The sequence below is a fragment of the Athene noctua genome, chromosome 2 (assembly GCF_965140245.1).
Source record: "Athene noctua chromosome 2, bAthNoc1.hap1.1, whole genome shotgun sequence".
In the NCBI taxonomy this organism is placed as follows: Eukaryota; Metazoa; Chordata; class Aves; order Strigiformes; family Strigidae; genus Athene; species Athene noctua.
This window is the reverse complement of record NC_134038.1, coordinates 143677080-143695371: the sequence shown is the minus strand read 5'-3', so window position 1 is coordinate 143695371 and position 18292 is coordinate 143677080. Positions and strand designations below refer to the sequence as shown.

At 39.2% G+C, this 18292-nt stretch overlaps 2 protein-coding genes across 2 annotated transcripts in view; one reads left to right on the top strand and one right to left on the bottom strand.

Annotated features, from left to right (window-relative positions):
• Positions 1–760: 760 nt before the first annotated feature.
• Positions 761–6253, top strand: SGO1 (shugoshin 1). Its single transcript, XM_074897509.1, has 9 exons — positions 761–859; positions 2019–2161; positions 2243–2439; positions 2793–2897; positions 3390–3454; positions 3615–3769; positions 4353–5207; positions 5710–5881; positions 6112–6253. The coding sequence occupies exons 2-9, from the start codon at positions 2026–2028 to the stop codon at positions 6251–6253; spliced, it is 1827 nt and encodes a 608-aa protein (XP_074753610.1). The 5' UTR covers positions 761–859; positions 2019–2025.
• Positions 6254–9276: 3023 nt separating this feature from the next.
• The window catches only part of KAT2B (lysine acetyltransferase 2B), a 48005-nt gene continuing 38989 nt past the window's right edge, over positions 9277–18292 (bottom strand). The window contains exons 14-18 of the mRNA XM_074900514.1: positions 15599–15713; positions 14803–14839; positions 14433–14496; positions 14251–14335; positions 9277–11257 (exon numbers count right to left, since the gene is read on the bottom strand). Of these exons, the coding sequence (XP_074756615.1) occupies positions 11064–11257; positions 14251–14335; positions 14433–14496; positions 14803–14839; positions 15599–15713 (495 nt within the window). The 3' untranslated portion in view covers positions 9277–11063. The remainder of the gene's footprint in view (positions 11258–14250; positions 14336–14432; positions 14497–14802; positions 14840–15598; positions 15714–18292) is intronic.

Genomic DNA, 18292 nt, shown 5'->3' with positions numbered 1-18292 from the left:
TCCTAAAGAAATTGTGATCCTTTTTGACATGATCTCATGTCTTAAAAGGAGATTGTCACACTACACAAGGAGCTATGTTTGCAGGGCAACTTACTTATTGACAAGAAACGCAACCCCAACTTTATCAGCATCTATTCATGAAGGGAGTAAGTTAAATGATATTTATTTATACCACTGTAAAAACTACATAGATGAGGCCAGCTATTTTGAGCTGAAGAAACAAAAAATACATAATCTGCCAAGAAGTAAGAAAGGATAAATACATACGTATTACGGACTACTGCTTCTGTCATGATCTATGGTAATTTTTCAAGTTAGAAACCAGCTTGCCACAGCACATCCAAGCTGCAATGAATAAAATCAAGTAAGCACAAATAGCTATTAGAAAACTGTAGTAGCTACAAAATGCTAATTTCTCAGATGCAAGAATACCATTTATTCTACTGTTAATAAGGTATCGCTTAGCTGATTTTTTTTTTCTTCTCCCATCATAAAGCAGCGTTTAATCAAAGTTCAGCACTCCATGTTCAATATGCATAGATATTAGCATATACTAATCAGCTGCAGTTGTTCCGAAACCTACATAATCAAAGGCAAGCTGGTGGGGCGGTAGGGAGGTGAGCAGCGGCCTGAGGCGCGGCGCTCCCGGGGGCAGCCCCCCCTCACAGCCAGGCCGGCAGCCAAACCTCCGCCACGCTTGTCCCACGCTTCACGGCCTGGCCACGCATAAGCCCCACAGAGCAGCAGTTGCCATCATCGTCTGGATGGAGTTTTGGAAGAGTTTCTTTCAGAAAATAACTATTTGAGAGTAGGTTTAAGCCTGCAGCTTTTATCATATTTCAATCTCAAGCTGTAACAGGTAGGAGCACTCCACAAGAATCGCGGTCTGGTAAGGGTGGGAAAGGCTTATCCCGCTACTGCTGCGACAAGCGATCCCTCTGCGTAAAACATCAAAAACTAACGATTTTTATCTCCTAGTTTTGCCGTTTAATGAGCGGCTGTCGTTCTGCCCGATGCCTTTCCACTACGGCAGCTGAAGCTCTGCAGGTGAACACAGGACCCCGGATGAGGGTCTGGCCGGGAAAGCCGCGGGGAGGCCCATCGGGAGCAGCAGCCCGGAGCCCGACTGCGGCCCGCGGAACCACCGACGGGCACGACCCCGTGGCGGCAGCGAGGGCGGCCCGGCGGAACGCCGCCGCCTCACGGAGAGGGCTACCGGGGGGCGGGGCGGGGCCGAGCTGGCCCGCGGGGGGCGGAGCCTCCGCTGCCGCGCCCGGGGGGCGTGGCCCGGCGCGAGGCCCGGATGAGCGCGGTGACGCCAGGTGCCGGCGCCACCAATGAGAGGCCGCGGCGGCGCGGTTTGAACGTCGGGACGCGTGAGCCAGCCGCCCGGCCGCGAGCCAGCGGGTCTCGCCGCTCCCCTCCGCCCCCAGCGCTCGGGCTGCCGGGGCCTGGCGCCGTCAGGTGAGCTGCGCCGGAGCCGTCTGCTGCGCCGGGCCTTCTGGAGATGTCTGCTGCCGGGGTCTGCCTGCTAACAGCCGCCGGACGGGTGCTGTCTCTGCCTGGGGCTCGGGCAACCGCCGCCGTGTGCGGGAGGTGCCCGGCGGTGCCCGCACCTTGCTGAGGAAGTACGGCTGGGCGTCGTGAGGGTCTCCCTCCAGCGTTAGAGGGGCCGGGGACCCCCTTCCGACCCCTCGGAGACGCCACCACACACACCGCTCCCCCCCGCCCAACCCCCGTCGTACCCGCCCCCCTGCGTGTGCTTAGAGGTCTGGGCCTCGGCGGCGGACGCTGTACGTTTTGTAGTTCGGGTAACCGGCAATAACGGCAGCATCCACGCTGCGAAAATTGTTTTGAAAATGGCCCTAGCCGTGTGTCTTTCGTATTTGTGGGTCTCTTCTGTGTGTGTATGCAACTTAAAAACGCGCTAAGTTTTATTCTTGTTTCTCTTCTTTTGGTATTGGGGAGCGTTGTGCAACGCCAGCTTAATGAGTTCTTCACCCTTCCTGTTTCTAAAGGTAGAAGATGGCTCAACACTTGAAAAAGTCCTTCAAAGACAGTCTGGATGATATAAAAGAACGAATGAAAGAGAAAAGAAATCAGAAATTGACAAAGTTGGGTAAAACTAGCCAGATCTCCACTGTAAAGTGCAAAATAACAAGTAAGATGCTTAAATACCTTAATAGTTTTTATATTTTATTTTTTCTTAAACCAAGTTGAAATGCTCACTGTCCTGTTGCAGCCAGCAGATCCAAGCAAATGAAGAGCATACAAGCAAACAACAAAGCTCTGGCTCAGGCTCTGCAAGAAGAAAAGCTCAAACTGATGGATGCCGAGGCTACCATTCTTCAGTTAAGGAAAGAATATCACGATCTGAAAGTTCAGATGTTTGACTTGCAAAGAAATCTTAGGTTGAAGCAAGCACAAGGACTTGTTGAGGTATTTTTAATAATTTTATGATTTAGTGAAGCTGAACATCAGTATCTGCACCAATCCACTGATGTCTTTATCATCTTAAATGTTTCATGAAAAAGTAACTCCATATATAGAACAAGTGTTTTCATATTCTCATCTGATCTGGTCATTAACTAAATATTTATTTTTCTGACTACTCTTTCTTCTTTAATTAAAATCAGTATTTTGTGAATTTTTTTTTTGTCACAGTTGAATGTACCTGACACAGGTATCTTTGGGTTTTGGTCATCTCGTAATATCAACAAGAATCTATTACATTGGTAGTTGATACTGGAGTATGACAGTAATAGTGGTGTTTTCCTTCTTTTGTCTATTAGAATCGACTATCACCCTTGAATAAGATAATTTCAAAAGTTTCTCAGAATTTACTGAACTCAGTTGATCTCCTTTGCCCAGCAGAGAATTTGTGTTCCATAGACATGGTAAGTGCCTTTTTCTTTTGAGGGGCAGGATTTCTGTTGATTCTTTCCTTTATTCCTTCCAGCGTAGATGCTCGCAGTTTTTAAGATTTGAGCCTTAGTTTGGAGGTCCGACTAGTCCCACAGTTCCCAGTATGGCATGGGGCCCACACTGTGGGGGTGCATAGTACGTTGTTAGTGGGGCTGAGGATCTGCAATGAAGTGATAGGGGAACCCTGATTTTCTGTGGCTTTGTGTCTTGTTCCCTGTACCATCCTTACAGTTCCTCCACTGTCCACTATGTATGATTGGGCTGGTGATGAATGTGCTGCCTTGTAGGAGCCAAGTATGTGAGATCCCACAGCACTTTGTGTTAGCCAACCAGAAAGAAAAAGATTCAAGGGCTTCTTTAGCCCTTCTGCGGAGCCAAAGGCAACTTGGCTGTTGTCTAAAACTTGTATACGATGCAAGCTTGTTTCTGCTATTTCGTCACAGTAAGATTTATTTTGTTGACAGAATCAGAGAGTGCTTGCTTCAGTTCTTGGAAATTGTTCTGGCGTCACAGGACAAATGTGTTCAGTGTAAGTATCATTTATTGATACCTATTTATATTTGAGAATTCTGATACAGTCAGCTTACCTTTCTGACTGGAAAAAGGGAAGAAATTCAATGTAATGAAGTAATTCATTGTCATAAAATATATTGCTCTTCAGTAAATGCTACCTTTGGTATTTTCTCTAGAAAAACACTTCTACAGGGTGCTGATGGAGATGATCAAGTACTTCCAAGTGGGATGGAGGCTGATAATGATAGAAATGAACGGGGTTGTTCTGTGTCAGAGATCTGTGAGGAATCTGACAGTGCCATTTCCTTAATCGGAATAGTTCCAGGCAAAGGTAAATAAATCAGAGTATCAGACATTGCTCTGTTCTGAATCAGGAAAAAAAACGTGTAAGTTTAAAATGTAATTACTGCTTTTGAAGTAACTTTCAAGTAATTCTCTACTTAATATCAGAAAGGTTAGATATTAATGTTGGCAACTAGTAAACATCTTGAATGAAGATGCCTAGCAAAATGGGGGAGGAATTTGAAAATACTTTGTCTTCTGTATACCTGCAATCTTGTTTCATTATCTACCAAACAGTTCAACAGAATAAGGTCATCTTTAGTCATGCATTATCACTTATGAAATCAACAACTGTTAACAAAGCAAAATACTTGGAAAAATAAATGACCTGTAGATAACCTTTCCAAATAGAACAGTTTAGAGGAAAATACTAATCTGGTATACTTAATTGCTTTCTCTCTGGAAGATGTATTAAACAGACCTTATCTTGATTGCCAAATACTGGTTTATACAAATCTGTGGAGAAAATTCTAAGAATAGTCTAAATTTTTGACATGCTCAGAATTTGCACAAGACCTTAACAGGTTGCTGCTATTTGGTTTTAATACAACTTTTTCCTCTTGAATTGCAAGGACGAACATCTGATTTTCATCTGGACAACGTAGGGTCGGAGCTGGAAAACGTTCCTTCAAGCGAGGAGGCTGGATTTGATAATATGTTACCGAAAAGGGTGCCCATCAGGCATTGCTACTCAAAGATGAGAAACTGCAATGAACTTTGCACTGGTGTCCTGGACCGTTCAGGAGCACCTGATTCAACAGAAAAATGTTCTGAACTGGATGAAACTGGACTTCAGGAAAGTCTGGAGGAGCATGTTGTAGAAAACATAAATTCAGATATTTCTCAGTTGAATGAAAATAAGCTAGGCTCAGAGCTGGTGTTGAGGCAGATAAATTCTGAAACTTCGCAGTTAAACTTTGATGGTAATTCTGATCTTAAACAGTGGGAGTTTAAAAGCAGAGAAGACTCTCCTGTAAGGAAAGAGAAGCATCAGAAGAGAAAACTGGACTGGCCTAAAAATACTTCCAGACGAAAAGAAAAAAAACGACAGAGTAAAGAGGCTTCCAAAGAAAACTTGGATTTCTTGGGTGGCTCCAGTGATGCTTATGACTTTAATTTTGAGGAGCGTGTCCATCTCACGCCTTTTCGACAAAATAAGGTGAATGACAGAGATGCTGGTGTGGCTGACAGAGGCAACTTATCTGAAACTAATACTACTGAGTCAAGTGGTATTGAAGAAGATTCAGATGATAGCCTCTATGAGCCTTACAATAGGAAATCAAAAAAAGGGAAAAGTTCCGTGGACAAGAAAGATACATCGCCAGTCCATGTAAGGCCAAGGTCTAAGAGATGTTTGGCACAGCGTGAGCAGAAAATCCATAATGAAAAAGAAGCTGAAAGTAATAAATCAAGTGACAAGTCTATCAGTAAGTGTAGAAAGTGTTCTGTAATTGCTTTTGTTTCCTGAGAGATAACATTAAGGGATTTAGGCTTTTTTATTTTAGTTTTTTTAATAAATACAAACAGAATAATGTTAAAAAATCATTAGATTCATTCTTCTGGCTGCTGCTTTTTTTTCCTCAGCAAAAACTTGAATTAAATCTCTCATTTAAGGAACTGGTCAACAGTTACTTAATACTGTATTTTAAATGTGTTTAATGATGTATTAACACCAAGGAAAGAGGAGAACAAGATTATAAATTGAGAGACAGGCAATAACAAATTACACTTTGCCTGGTACTGCTTTAGTGTTAATTTATTTTTCCAAATTAAAATCCTGAATATTTGTTGATCCTCTTATGTGTTCTTAAGTGGAAAGAATAACATAATAGTTACAGGTGAGAGTTACTTCACATCTGTATGTTCACAGACATTCTCTTTCAAGCTAGCTTGCCTGAATTGTCTGAAGTCTGCCTAATTTCTTCCCAGGGCAGCCTTCCGAGCCATCTCGTGGTCATCTTTGTGATGTTACCAACACCACTTCAATGCTCCCCAGCACTGGGAATGCAACTATTGTCCCAGAAGGTGAAGGACGACAATCTCCAAAACGCAAGCGAAGCTGTACTGTTACTGTGAACTATAAAGAACCAAGTATTGCAGGGTAGGTGTCTTACTTTCCAGTTTGATATGAAGTTTGTGGTGTTCCATCAAACAGGATGTCAGGGGATTATTTAAATATTGGAAATAAGCTCTTAAAAGATTCCAAGAGAGAGGTCTGATGTTGGTAATATGAAATAGTTCATGTGAAATTGAGCAAACTAGCTGAAAGTTAGTGTTTTAAATGATGTGAGGAACAAAACTCAATTTTGCTTTTTTGTTTTTTTTTAACAGGAAACTCAGGAGAGGAGATCCATTTACAGATACAAATTTTCTGGACTCTCCAATTTTCAAGAAGAAAAAGAATGCTAAATGCCCATCTCTTAAGAAAGCATCTCTGTCAAAATACAATGAGAAATTCGTTGGTTGTTATTGAGATTAGAAAAACCATGCTCACTCTATGAAGAAAGGAAATATTTCATCTAGGAAATTATTGTTGTATAACATCTTACACAAATATGCAAATGCTTCTGCATCTAACATCAAGGGATTTTGTTTTTCAGTGACTTGTTTTTAATGATACAGAATACAAAAGACTTATAACTAAGGTGATTCCATTCAACCTCTTTTGAGGCATCCATATACCATGGATCTGTGAGTTATCAGAAATATCTGATGGAAAGATGATGAATGTGATTTTACAATTTATACCCTGCTTGATCTCTCAGTGGTTGGAAAAAGTGAACTTTAAGCACTTAAACCACAAAAACAACTGATCTTTTAATAGCCATTTTTGTGCAGCTCTTGTTTATGTAATGGTTGGTTGTAGTTTTGTATTTATAAATTTCACATTTTTAAAATAAATGTCAGTGTTTCAGTTAGGTTCTTTTTGTGTGGTTTCCGTATTTGCTTCAAGGGAAGCAAGGTCAGAGTAATCATTCTGCAAGCCAGTGTACTCCTTACACATTTAAGTGGTGCAATTTTATTATGTAGCTGGAGCTCTCAAAAGTAGCAATTTAGGGTTGGTTGGTACTGCTATGAATACAAGTTATAATCAACTTCAAACTTGCTTTGTCTCTATCTGGTTAGGTGTGAAGGTTGGTGAAGAGGGCTCTGGATTGTAAACTAAACTGCTGTAATGGCACTTCACCATAATTTTGGCCCTGCTTTGCCAAGTGCCCTTGCCACATCTAAACTGGTACCATTTGGTACCAGAGTAGGAAGTATTCTAGAAGAACAATTATAAACTGGCCAGTAAGATTTCAAAGTTGTAGAGGGCTCAAACTAGCTTTTGTTTGCTGAGGAAACATTTAAGACATATTAGTGGATACATGAATACAAAAAGGGATGCTACCTTCAAAATAAATAATAAGAAAATTCTTAATTTGCCTTGCAAATCTCAAATGTCTCACTGAAAATCTCAATGACAACAACCACCTGTCCCACTTCACTAGGTAGAAGTGTGATGTATATATTTTATTATATATTTTCTGTAATAAAAAGTATAATGTTAATTACTGTTTCACTGGTAACTTCCAACATGACTGACTCAACTAATAATACAAGCTGCAGCTGCTTCATGTTTGAAAACATTTGTTCACAATGCATTCTTTGGATGTTGAAACTGAACATTGGTATCCTAAAGCTTCTAGATCTGGGGTTTACCATCTTCATTCTGAAACTCTAAGAACTTAATCAGTATGATTTAACTTCAGGTGCTCTTTTCTTTCAGCAAACAAACCTGTAACAGCTGGGGACAAAAAATCCACTGTGCTAGCAGAGCAGCCCAAGGCAGGTGTGGGTCTGGGGTACTTTTGGATTGTATGCTGGGTTTGAATGGTGGAGTTTTTGGTAGCAGGGGAGGGGGCTACAGTGGTGCTCTCCTGTAAGAAGCTTCTTGAAAGCTCCCCTGGCTCCCAGTTGGACCTGCCTTTGCACGAAGGTTGGGCCATTTAGTGATGCGATAACATATTTAAGAAGGGAAACCTGAGAGGGAGTGGAGGACTTTGAGCAGGAGTTATGAGGAAGACACCTATGTGTACACCAAGGTTGGTGGGAGGAAGGAGGGGGGAGGTGTGCTGGAGTTGAGACTGGGGCCCCTGTATCCTGTGGTGAGATGGCAGGGCTGCCCCCAGCTGCTGCCCATGGAGGTCACCAGAGGAGCAGAGATTTGCCTGTGGAGGACCCCCAGGACTCTGTGGGAAGGAGCCTCCACTGTTGTAATTTGATGCTGAGAGGACTGCAACGTGGGGGTGACCCATGCCAGAGCATCTCAAGAACGCATTCTGTGGGGAGGACTCAGCAGAGAGTTTGTCTCTTGCAACAGGGACATCATGTGGAGCAGGAGAAAGAATGCAGAAGAGTGCTTCCCCCCCACTTCCCTTGGAAGAAGAAGGGGCAGGACTGACTGCATCCACCAACCCCTGCTCCTGTGCTGCAGTGGAGGAGGAGGTAGAGATATCAGGAAGAAGCTGGCCCTCAGAAGAAGACAGAGGCAGGGAGAGGTGTTTTTAAGATATAATAATGCCTCTCACTGTCCCATTCTGGCTGTTTAGTGTTGCTTTTGTTAGTGTTTGAATTAAAGTGATGTTCTTCCCCTAAGGAGTCTGCCTTTTGCTTGTTACCATTAATGGGTGAGCAACCCCTCCATGTCCTTATCTCAATTCCTGAGCCTTTTCTTTCCTTTTTCTCCTTCCCAGCACTGGGGGGAAAGGGGTGAGTGGTGCTCAGTTGCCCTCTGGGCTCAAACCAGAACAGTAAGCTTGAGGAATTGCTTCAGTTCCATCACAACTGCAGGAGTCTGAGTCTAATCTGAACTGATATTCCTGGAAGTGTCCAGGAAAACAGGTAAGCCTCTTTTGACCACTATTTGCTACCCTCTAAACAGTACACTTTTACATGATGTGGCACAGGACTAAATCTTAGTAGATGAGGGGAGGAAATAAAATCTCTTTATAGTCTTTAATTGTTAGGTAGTAGACAGGTGCGGGGTTTGTTTATGGTATGCAAAACAAGCGTACCATCTGAGTAACATCAGTGACAGTAGGGAAGCACAAGCTCAACATGGACTCTAGTTTGCTCTTATGTACATTGTGTCTTGTGAATGAAGGACTCTAGCAGACAAAAATGAGAAAAGAGCATGAGCATGCTCTAAGGTGAAAAATCAAAACTTGAACAGCTCAGTCAAAGAATTGTTTGAGATGCTGAGGGAATAGGAGTAACAGCACTGTTAGCACAGTATGGAGCTGGGAATGGTCACAGCTTTCCACACTGAATTTTTAGCTCAGTTTAGCACACCGTGCCCCTGGTGAACTCGGGGGCTTTTTTGTCTACTTCCTAGTGTAGCTGGAAGACGCACTGACTGCAGTCTTGTAGATTCACTGTTCTCGGTTGTGAAATTGCCTCCATGTGTATATTTGTAGTGCAAGATCTAATTAATGAAAAAAGAGACCAAAATAATCAGGGTTTTGTACATATATAATTTAAAACTATTCTGTACCAGTACAATATATTAATTTTACAAATGTAAAGTTCATCAGCTGTTAAAGCATTTGCAAAACCACATATCCTACCGTAACTTTATTGCACAGTATCTATGAAAATATTAATTCTTAAATTAGAAAACAAATGTTTCAATATAGAAGAGACAATCTGATTGAAAGACAATAAGAAAATCTACTCTGAAAATAACAAAATTTCACAGGATACCAAGCTTAACAGGTGCATCTGTAGGCCCAATCTACAAAACAGGATTATAGCATCCAGTACTGGCTATTAAAAAAAACAAACTCACTGTACCTTTGTTATAGATCCAAATGTAGATCAGACTAATCTCATACAAAACACTATGGCAAGTCTAGTGTTAACATTTTGAATACCTTGTGTATCACATTTACTACTTCCAGGTAGTTCCTGACATCTACTTGCTGAATTGACTTGTGAATTAACATTGCACAGGCATTTTGCAGGAATATATTCTTTAACACAGCACAGGATTGGGTTGTTTTTCAGTCTTATAACTATTGAATTTTACCAGTGTAACATCTGTAAATATAAAACATCAAGAATGAAAGTTAAATTCATTTTTCACAAAAGCAATTATAATTTACAGTTACAAACTCTAATTAGAAAATGTCAAGTGACAACTTTTTGGCCTGTACTGATCTCCATTAGGAAGTTAGGTGTACCTCTTAAATGTAGTGTAAGCAGCAAAATATATATAATATATAAGTGTTCAATTTGAAGATATACTAACATGAGTTGTAAAATGTTAATATGTTCCTGGGTCTAAATAATCACAGTTAATAAGCATTTACAATAAAGCTTAGTAAAAAATCCAGTTTACTATGGAGCCAAGTACATAACCTAGAAGCTGTCATATATTGACTTCTTTTGTGTACAATAGGCTTATCTCTGCTGAATAATCTGAAGAATTTATCAGTGAAGAGTAGTAAATAGGGCGGATCATGAAGTGCATCAAAATCTTAACTCTATTAAGCCAATTGAAATTGTCTAGTATATGCAAATCAGATTCTCTGAAGTTATTTTGGGTACTTATGTCCTGCATAAGCCAAGTCACTATGACATTACACATCTAGCCAGATTTTTTTTTTTTAAATAGTGGTTATGAGATTACAATTTGCAGGTAAAATATTTATCAAAACCCAAAACGAATAGAAAAACTTGCATCTATCAAAGATTACAGGCAGTCTTTATTCATAACTGGCTGCTCTTCTCTCACAGCTTCTCAACCAGCTGAGTGTTTCTTTTAAAAAATAGCATCATAAAAAGATTCTACAAAGAAACAAGTATTTCAGAACCCCCCCAACTGTTGTTTTCCCTTTCTATTTTCTTTTTTACTGGAAAAAAATAATAAAACTTTATCAAATAGATACTGCATTAGGTAAGCTATAACATCTGTTGTCTGGAAATTTTCTTCATATTCCCAAACATGTGCAATTTCCCACATGTTTTGTGGGGTTTCTGAGGCTGTAGCTGATAAACTTATGAACACAAAATGGGCACACAAAAGAAATTTTCTGTAATTAAATACATTATAAAGCATTTTAATAAAATAATTTTTGTAACTTCAGTATAATACACGTTTGCAAAACTAAAAGGGTTTTTAAAAGTGCGAAGTATTAAACACAAGTTTCTTGAAACCTTAAAGTCCCACAACTCAGATATATAACGGCTTCCCCTGCCCATAAAGTAGGCACACTATTTGGTTGTAAAAAAAGACAGTGTCACTTGTCAATTAATCCAGCTTCTTTAATTTTTGTGTAGAAGAATTTCTCCAGTATATTGGCACATTTGTAGTATTCACTCTCGGGGGGGTTGTACTCTCTGCAATTTGTAAAGACTCGCTGCAAGTCTGCCATGAATAATTTCTTAGACACGTAGTACCTATTCTTGAGTCGTTCACTCATTGTTTTGAGATCTGTACAGAAGAAAAATAGATTGATTCAAATACTTTTCATATGCAATATCTCTTTAGATTAATTTGCCATTTAACATGAATTGGCAAAGCTAGGATTTGGAATTTCTATTTGCCTTCATTTAAGGCATGGTCCCTTTTTTAGCTTCAAGAGTAATTGAGCCCTTGGAACTAAGCTATATTTCACTGTAAGAATTTGGTTTTTGTTCTTAAAGCATCATTTTGTGTTCTCATACTACTTTGAGTTTTCAGTGGGTATTGGGTGTCCCTAACTCCTCTAACTGCTCTGTGAAGCAAAGCTGCTAGCTCTGCTGAATTATACCTTAGCAATGTATAAGCAAAGAATTCAAACATCACAAAACATGTATGTTAGCATAAAATTCTCACTTCCGTGCAAACACAGCAGAGAAGAAATATCTGTCTATACTACAAGCACTACTTGCAGCTTTGAAAAAAGATTAAATTTGTTCCACACTCTACATATATGTTAATCACATCTTCAAAGTTTATGGATATGTATCCCTTTTTAAGTCATGTGAGAACAGATCTCTCCTGCTTTCAATGCATCATACAAAATCTGTACTTACAGAACATTAAAAAATATTTTCCTTTATACTAAAATCAGTCATCCATAAAATATGTAAATCATCTCAGTGTTCTCCACACAGTTGCTTTCCCAGTAATTCTTATCAAGCATTTAAAAATTTTGTCTACATTACAAGTGTTCTAGGATTGAGTACTGGAACAAAAATAGTGGAAGGTGTGCTGGATGCCTTGGCTTTTCTCACCTCAGATGCTCTAACAACTTTTTTTTTTTTTTTAATGCTTGAGCCAGGCTTCAGCAGCACCTTTGTGAAACTGTAACAGTGGAAATGGAAACGACTTACTGCCAACAAGTATTGCAAGGAAAGCAGAGACCACAGACCTCTAATGCAAATGAATTAAATCTTAAAATTCAAGTTTTTAAAATGCAGTTGTGGGTATTTTGGGGTTGGGTTGGGGTTTGTGTTTTTTGGTTTTTTTTAAAGAGAGATTTGACTTTGGTAAAATAGAGAAAAACCTTGTCAAATTGACAAGAGGGGATTATATAAGAAAAGTTGGATGGATGCTCTCAAATACCTCTTCCAAATATTGTGCAACACTAGTGAAGGGCAAGTTCATTCAGCTCCCACTATGTCTGAAATTTAGATCCCTACATCTAAACTAGATAGCCATAGTCTAATTATAGTACTCAGCTGAGAAGGCTGTTCAGCTTACTCTAGAGAAAACATTGCCTGGCTGCTCAGTTAAACTGTTCTCCTCTAACTGCAGTGAAAGTTTGGCTCCACTGTCACTCAGCCATACAGCTTTTGTATTGCAGATGAAAAGGAGAAAGAACCCCAAACCAGTATTTCTTGAAAATAAGCAGCTGAAAGAGAGAGCACTTAAAACGGGAAAAAAGTGTTTATACGTGAGAACTGACCTTAGGAGCAAGAAAACCCTACAGCCATACCTCTCAAATATTGTACAATTTAGTCTGTATGCAAACATAAAGACAAATGTTATATCTTGTATGTGATAGCATAAGAAAAGACAATGCTGTTTCTTTTTAATTGAAATTATGTCTGAGTGATTTTTGTACAGTATCAGCACACTGGGAATGAGAGCAGAAAGAAAGTAGAAGCTGGTTATGAATCAAAATATGGTTTAGCTGAGCTGGATTCCTTAGCTGAAAAAAAACCCAAAGAAAAACGAAACCAAAGACCTCAGCTTAATCCTAAAATGAGAGGTGCTGCCCCCACCTCCAGTGTAATACATCTGAACAAGGAAAGGACAAACAACATTCTACTTGGGGTTTGCCAACCCAAGCTGTAAATTCTTTGTAACCACTGTACAGATTAAACAGCCACCTAGATCTAACCTCTGATCAGAAAAGCAGATGGAGAAAACTCTGCCATGGGAGGGTGTCAACACTTTTTCTTCATTGTTAGAAAATACATTTGTGTCAGGGATACAGGAAGCTGGCTGCTGTTTTATAAAGTACACATATATTTGCTATTTGGAAATGATAAGTTGAATACCAAAAATCATGAAGCCAAATTGGTATACATGGGCTAGGAGTCTGTGCAACATGAACAAACACTTACTCTCTGAGAAACTGATTGATAGTAGCCTGCAATGAACTTGTATTTCATTCTCTAATAACTTTAAAAGGTACAGAAACTATAATCAGAAAGACAGAGGTATTGCATTTCAGTTTTAAATCTTCTGCACTACAAATCAGAACAAGCATCTGTTTAGAACAGCACTGAATCATCATTGAAATTATATGACCCAGCAGTCAAAAGCAAAGAAAAACATTATTAGCAGTTGTGTACTTCCCTTTGCAAGGGATCCTGCATAAACAGTAGCTGCACAATTTAAAAATAAAACTAACTAAATAAACCAACCACCTCAGTCAACTTTTGCAGCTCTAAAATACAAAGATAACTTTTATCTTACAATCAGTTGCATGAAGGTTTTTCTAAACTTAAATTGGAGCAAACTGTTAGGACATAGATTAGAAAACCCTTGCAGTTTTGAAAAGGTTTTTCTTTATGTGATTTAGAAAGATTAAATCTGGTTTTTAAAGCAATTTAAATGCTCAGGTGTTCCTGAACGTTTGCCTAGAACATACCAATAGGAACTGCAATGACCGGTTACCTCACACAAGAATGTATTTGTACAACTCACATAAACCACCTCAGTCCCGAAAAGTTTCGAGTTGACTGCACTGTTTAATGGCTTCCTTGGGATCTCTAGGGCATACTAAGATTTCACATGTATACACTATATATTCTTCACAAAGGTCACGAAGCAGTCATAAATTTCAAAGGATGGCATTGTACTCTTGGCACTTCAGAGCTGCAAGCAACATATATCTTTTAACATAAAACAACTGGATTACAATTTATCTGCTATGTCTCCAGTTATAAAGATTTTTAAACTCTATACTTAAAAAATGTTAATGGCATTACCCATAGGAAACCTTATAACTTCATAATATCCAGGAGCTTCTGTTCTCTTCACAGGTTCCATGAAGGGCCAAGCGCTTTGATGGCTCTTTGGTAAAGAAAAAAGTAAGGTATCTAATATGGAAACTCTATATTGCAAATCATTTAAAAATCTTTACAGAAGGTAAACTAGAACTAGCACTCACCTTCACCTGCTGCAAGATGGTTTTTAATGTGCTGTAAAGTTGATCTGGATCCTTGGCCTCCTTACTTGAAAGAAAATATGGATACAAAAAGATTAGCTTGAATCCCTTATCTTCATTCTTATGATGTGCATCTTACCCAAAAGCAACTCTAAAGTTTCAAGCCTTTTATGGAAATAAAATTTAAAAAAACCCAAACCACCAAAACCCAACACTCCCCCCCCCAAAACCTAACCCACTTAAGAACTCATCCCTTGCAGATTATTTATCTATTTACCCATGGATGGACAGAAATAGCAAATGACATTGTTTAAAGACTTTTCTCAAAGGACTCTCCAAATTGCTTCATCGTTTCCCATTGTGCAGTACTTACCCTCTTTCTTTTCCGCTTGGTTTCCAGCCAGTCTCTCCTGTACATCAACAACATGAGAGATTACATGGGAACTACAGCAGGTCAAAACATTAACTGAGTTATTGCAACTCTAAAAAGATAAGCCATTTCAGCACTGCTGCAGTAATTTTTATTTTTAATAAAAGTTACTAATAAATAACACAACCATCTAGCCTAAAGTCCCATTCAATTTCCTACATGCCTCTTCCTCCAAACTGCTGAAAAGATTCTAAAACATTCCTACATGAAACACACATTTTTTCAATAATTCAATACATATTTTACCACAACCTCTGTAAAGAATAATGATGTCAAAGTTATCTAGTTTGATTCCTTAGGGACAGAGAATAAATTGCAGGAAAGCACAGTTGAAAAAAATCCCCCAAAAGATGATACTTAAATGTTCTAATTCTGGTTTGTGCTGTAAGTCAGAACAGAACAGAACTCATCCTTGTACAGCAGTGCAGTGCATCACAGTGGTGCCAGAGGGAAATTGCTGACTGCACTGCCATACAAATCAAAGAGGGATCACATATAAAGGAAATTACACACGTATACATAAAAAAGGATCAGCCTGGGATGCCTTGGGGAAGTCTCAAAGACAGCAATTGTACTGGAAAAACAGCAATCTTCACAGAAATCAAATCAACAGAGCAAAACAATTACATTTTAATAAAATAAAAAAGAAAAAAAGATGTGACTACATCAGTATTTCTAGTCTTGGACCTTTCTTGGGCTGTTCTGCTTCTGTTCTATGTTGAAAGAGGTTGATACATACTAATTCCAGGAATGCTTTCTATAGGAATCTGCCGTACTCCATCTTTGAAGCAAGAAAGGCCGGGATAAACTTTTCGTATCTGAGCTTGTTTCCTTTCTATGAGCTTTTTAATGATCTGTAATAAAGCAGCAGGAAAAACAAAAAGCAATTTATTTGCTTAAAAGCAACCCAGAGGATTAATGCAAAACCTGTGATGAACAGAAACACTCTCACTTCCTAAATTCACAGTCCTGATAGATCTAGCGAAGCTGGTTACAGGCATGAACTATCTGGCCCAACAATCCTGCAGATGAGGCTTCCAAGTCTCTCAGCTGCCTATTTAGGTACAAATCCGGAATAAAAAGAGCCATTGATTGCTGTATCAATCACAAGCTGCACAGCTCCTGAGAAGGTGGCAGCAGAGATAAGGAAGGAAATTTCCTGGAAAGCAGGTTTGGGAACTGGCTCTAATTCTAACAGCTGGTGCTTCTGAAATGCTTCAGCACAGCCTGGTCAGAAATTTCAAGGCACATACTGAATGCATATATTTCAATGCTCATATATGTTCATATCCCAAAATTTTAGAAATACCTGTTTACTTCAGTGTCTCCATAAAACTGTAGGAGTTGCTTAGATACCAGTCAGAGATACTCTTACTGAAGATTATCTCTCAAGGAAGACAGAATGCCACTCTGGAACTGAAATTCTACTCAGCTTGTAAATGCCAGGAAAGGCATTTCCATTTCTAGGGTACACTCTGTTCTGCTCTGCAATCTCATTACCTCAATTCTAAGTAATTTGATTTGGTGCTCTTGATACACACTTAGATGCTTACCTAAGCTTTTTGTGTCCTGAATATGACACTTTCAAAATGCCTTACTTCATAACTAGGAGTAAACAAATGCACAGCCATTCAGACCACAGTTTGAGAGACTATTTTCTTTGGAAATAATAAAGATGGGCATATTTTTATTTTTAAGGACCTTCATTCCCCCACGCACAGTATTTTCTCTTTCAACAGAGGTTACAAATGCTAAGAGAAATACAGTATACAACAGCACCACGACCAGATTCCAGAGTAACATTAAAATACTTTCAAACTAATTGTTAGATGCACCTTAAACCCTTCTTATAATTTAGGAACTAGTGGCTCTTCTTGATTAAAACAAGCTGTTCAATCAGTAACACTGATTACTCACAAGTCAGCAGGGCACAAAGCTTTGCATAAAATGATTTTTCATATTTTTCAGAATGACTGTAAATGAGCTACAAATTAGGCAGCACAAACTCACAAACAGTGGTCTGTGACCGGTACTCAGTGTTGGGTGACGTGGTCTTAGCAGCCATAGGTACATACGCTAATTCTTTAAATAAAAGTTTAGATCCCATGAAAAGCTTCACTTCTAAAAGGACAGGACTAGAAAAGTCCAGTACTGGCCAATACCAGCAGCAAACCAAATCAGTACATAATCCATACTGTCAACATTCAAAATTCTACTTATGTCCAGGTATCATCTTCATTGCTTTTGATCTGAGCAGACAAATGAACATTCTTCATAAAGCTGCAGACTGTGAAGGCTATTTCAAGATTTCCTTGGACCAGGGAGAATAAAAAGCCTGATCTCTGTTCTGAGTGTCAAGCAGGCAATCCTAAAATGCACTTCCAAAGGTGTATGTATTTATTCTCAGAGAAGATACAACAGCACAGATCAGTGTATAATAACAGCTTGCTTTCTAATAATGGTAGACATGAGATGTCTGGAGGGACCAAGGCACTTCATCTCCAAGTGGAGTGTCTCTAAGTGCTCTGGAACTATGTGGACACCCCCATCAAATGAGAGAGTGAAGAATTGAAAATAACATAAGCTGAAAAAGCAGTCCCAGAGCCAAAATCTTAAAAACTAAAAGGTTTTTGGAAGTGACATATTGATGGTTTGGGCCTAGAAGTGTATTACTGCAGTTCAGCATGCCTGAGATGTAAAGGCTACAAGAGACACATCCACTATCCACCCACCCTGACAACATCCCATGCCTGAGGGGAGAGTGATATATCCAGCAGTAGACTGGGATCTGAAGAGTAACCCAGTCAAGTAGAAATGAAAGGGAAAAATTTATGATCTATGTTGTATGGACATATGAAAACCTTCCCAATGAGTGAGGTTAAGAAACCTTGTAAACTAAACGTATAGCACTCAGATATTGTCTGTCATTCTGCAAACATGATCCAAATAGTTCTATTGGAAGGAAAATAACTGTTCCATGAAGAAGCACTTTAGCAAAATAAAAAGTCATGAGATTTCACCAACCTTGAAATAACAAATTATCCTTGTAATTTGTATTTCTTCATAAACCAAGGAAGGTATTTAAACACAACTGGAAACATCTAAATTATTTTGCTGATAAACTGCTTTATCATATGGAATATTATTATGGACTAAATAAAGAACATCCCACATAAACTCCAAAGAGGGACAGCCTGGAATTTCAGACAGCCCACCCTTGATTTGTTTAATAAAACAGTGGCAGAAAAAATAATCCTCTTTCTTTCAAGTTAAATATAGGACATGCAGTACAAACATTCCATTCAAAAGTCACTCTAATGAACACTACTCGCATTGGGGGAAAAAAAGAAGACAGAAAAAGATTACAAAGCTGCAGAACAAATCAATCTCACAAGATTTTGCTTAGTTATCATCTGTAACAAAATTTAGCTAT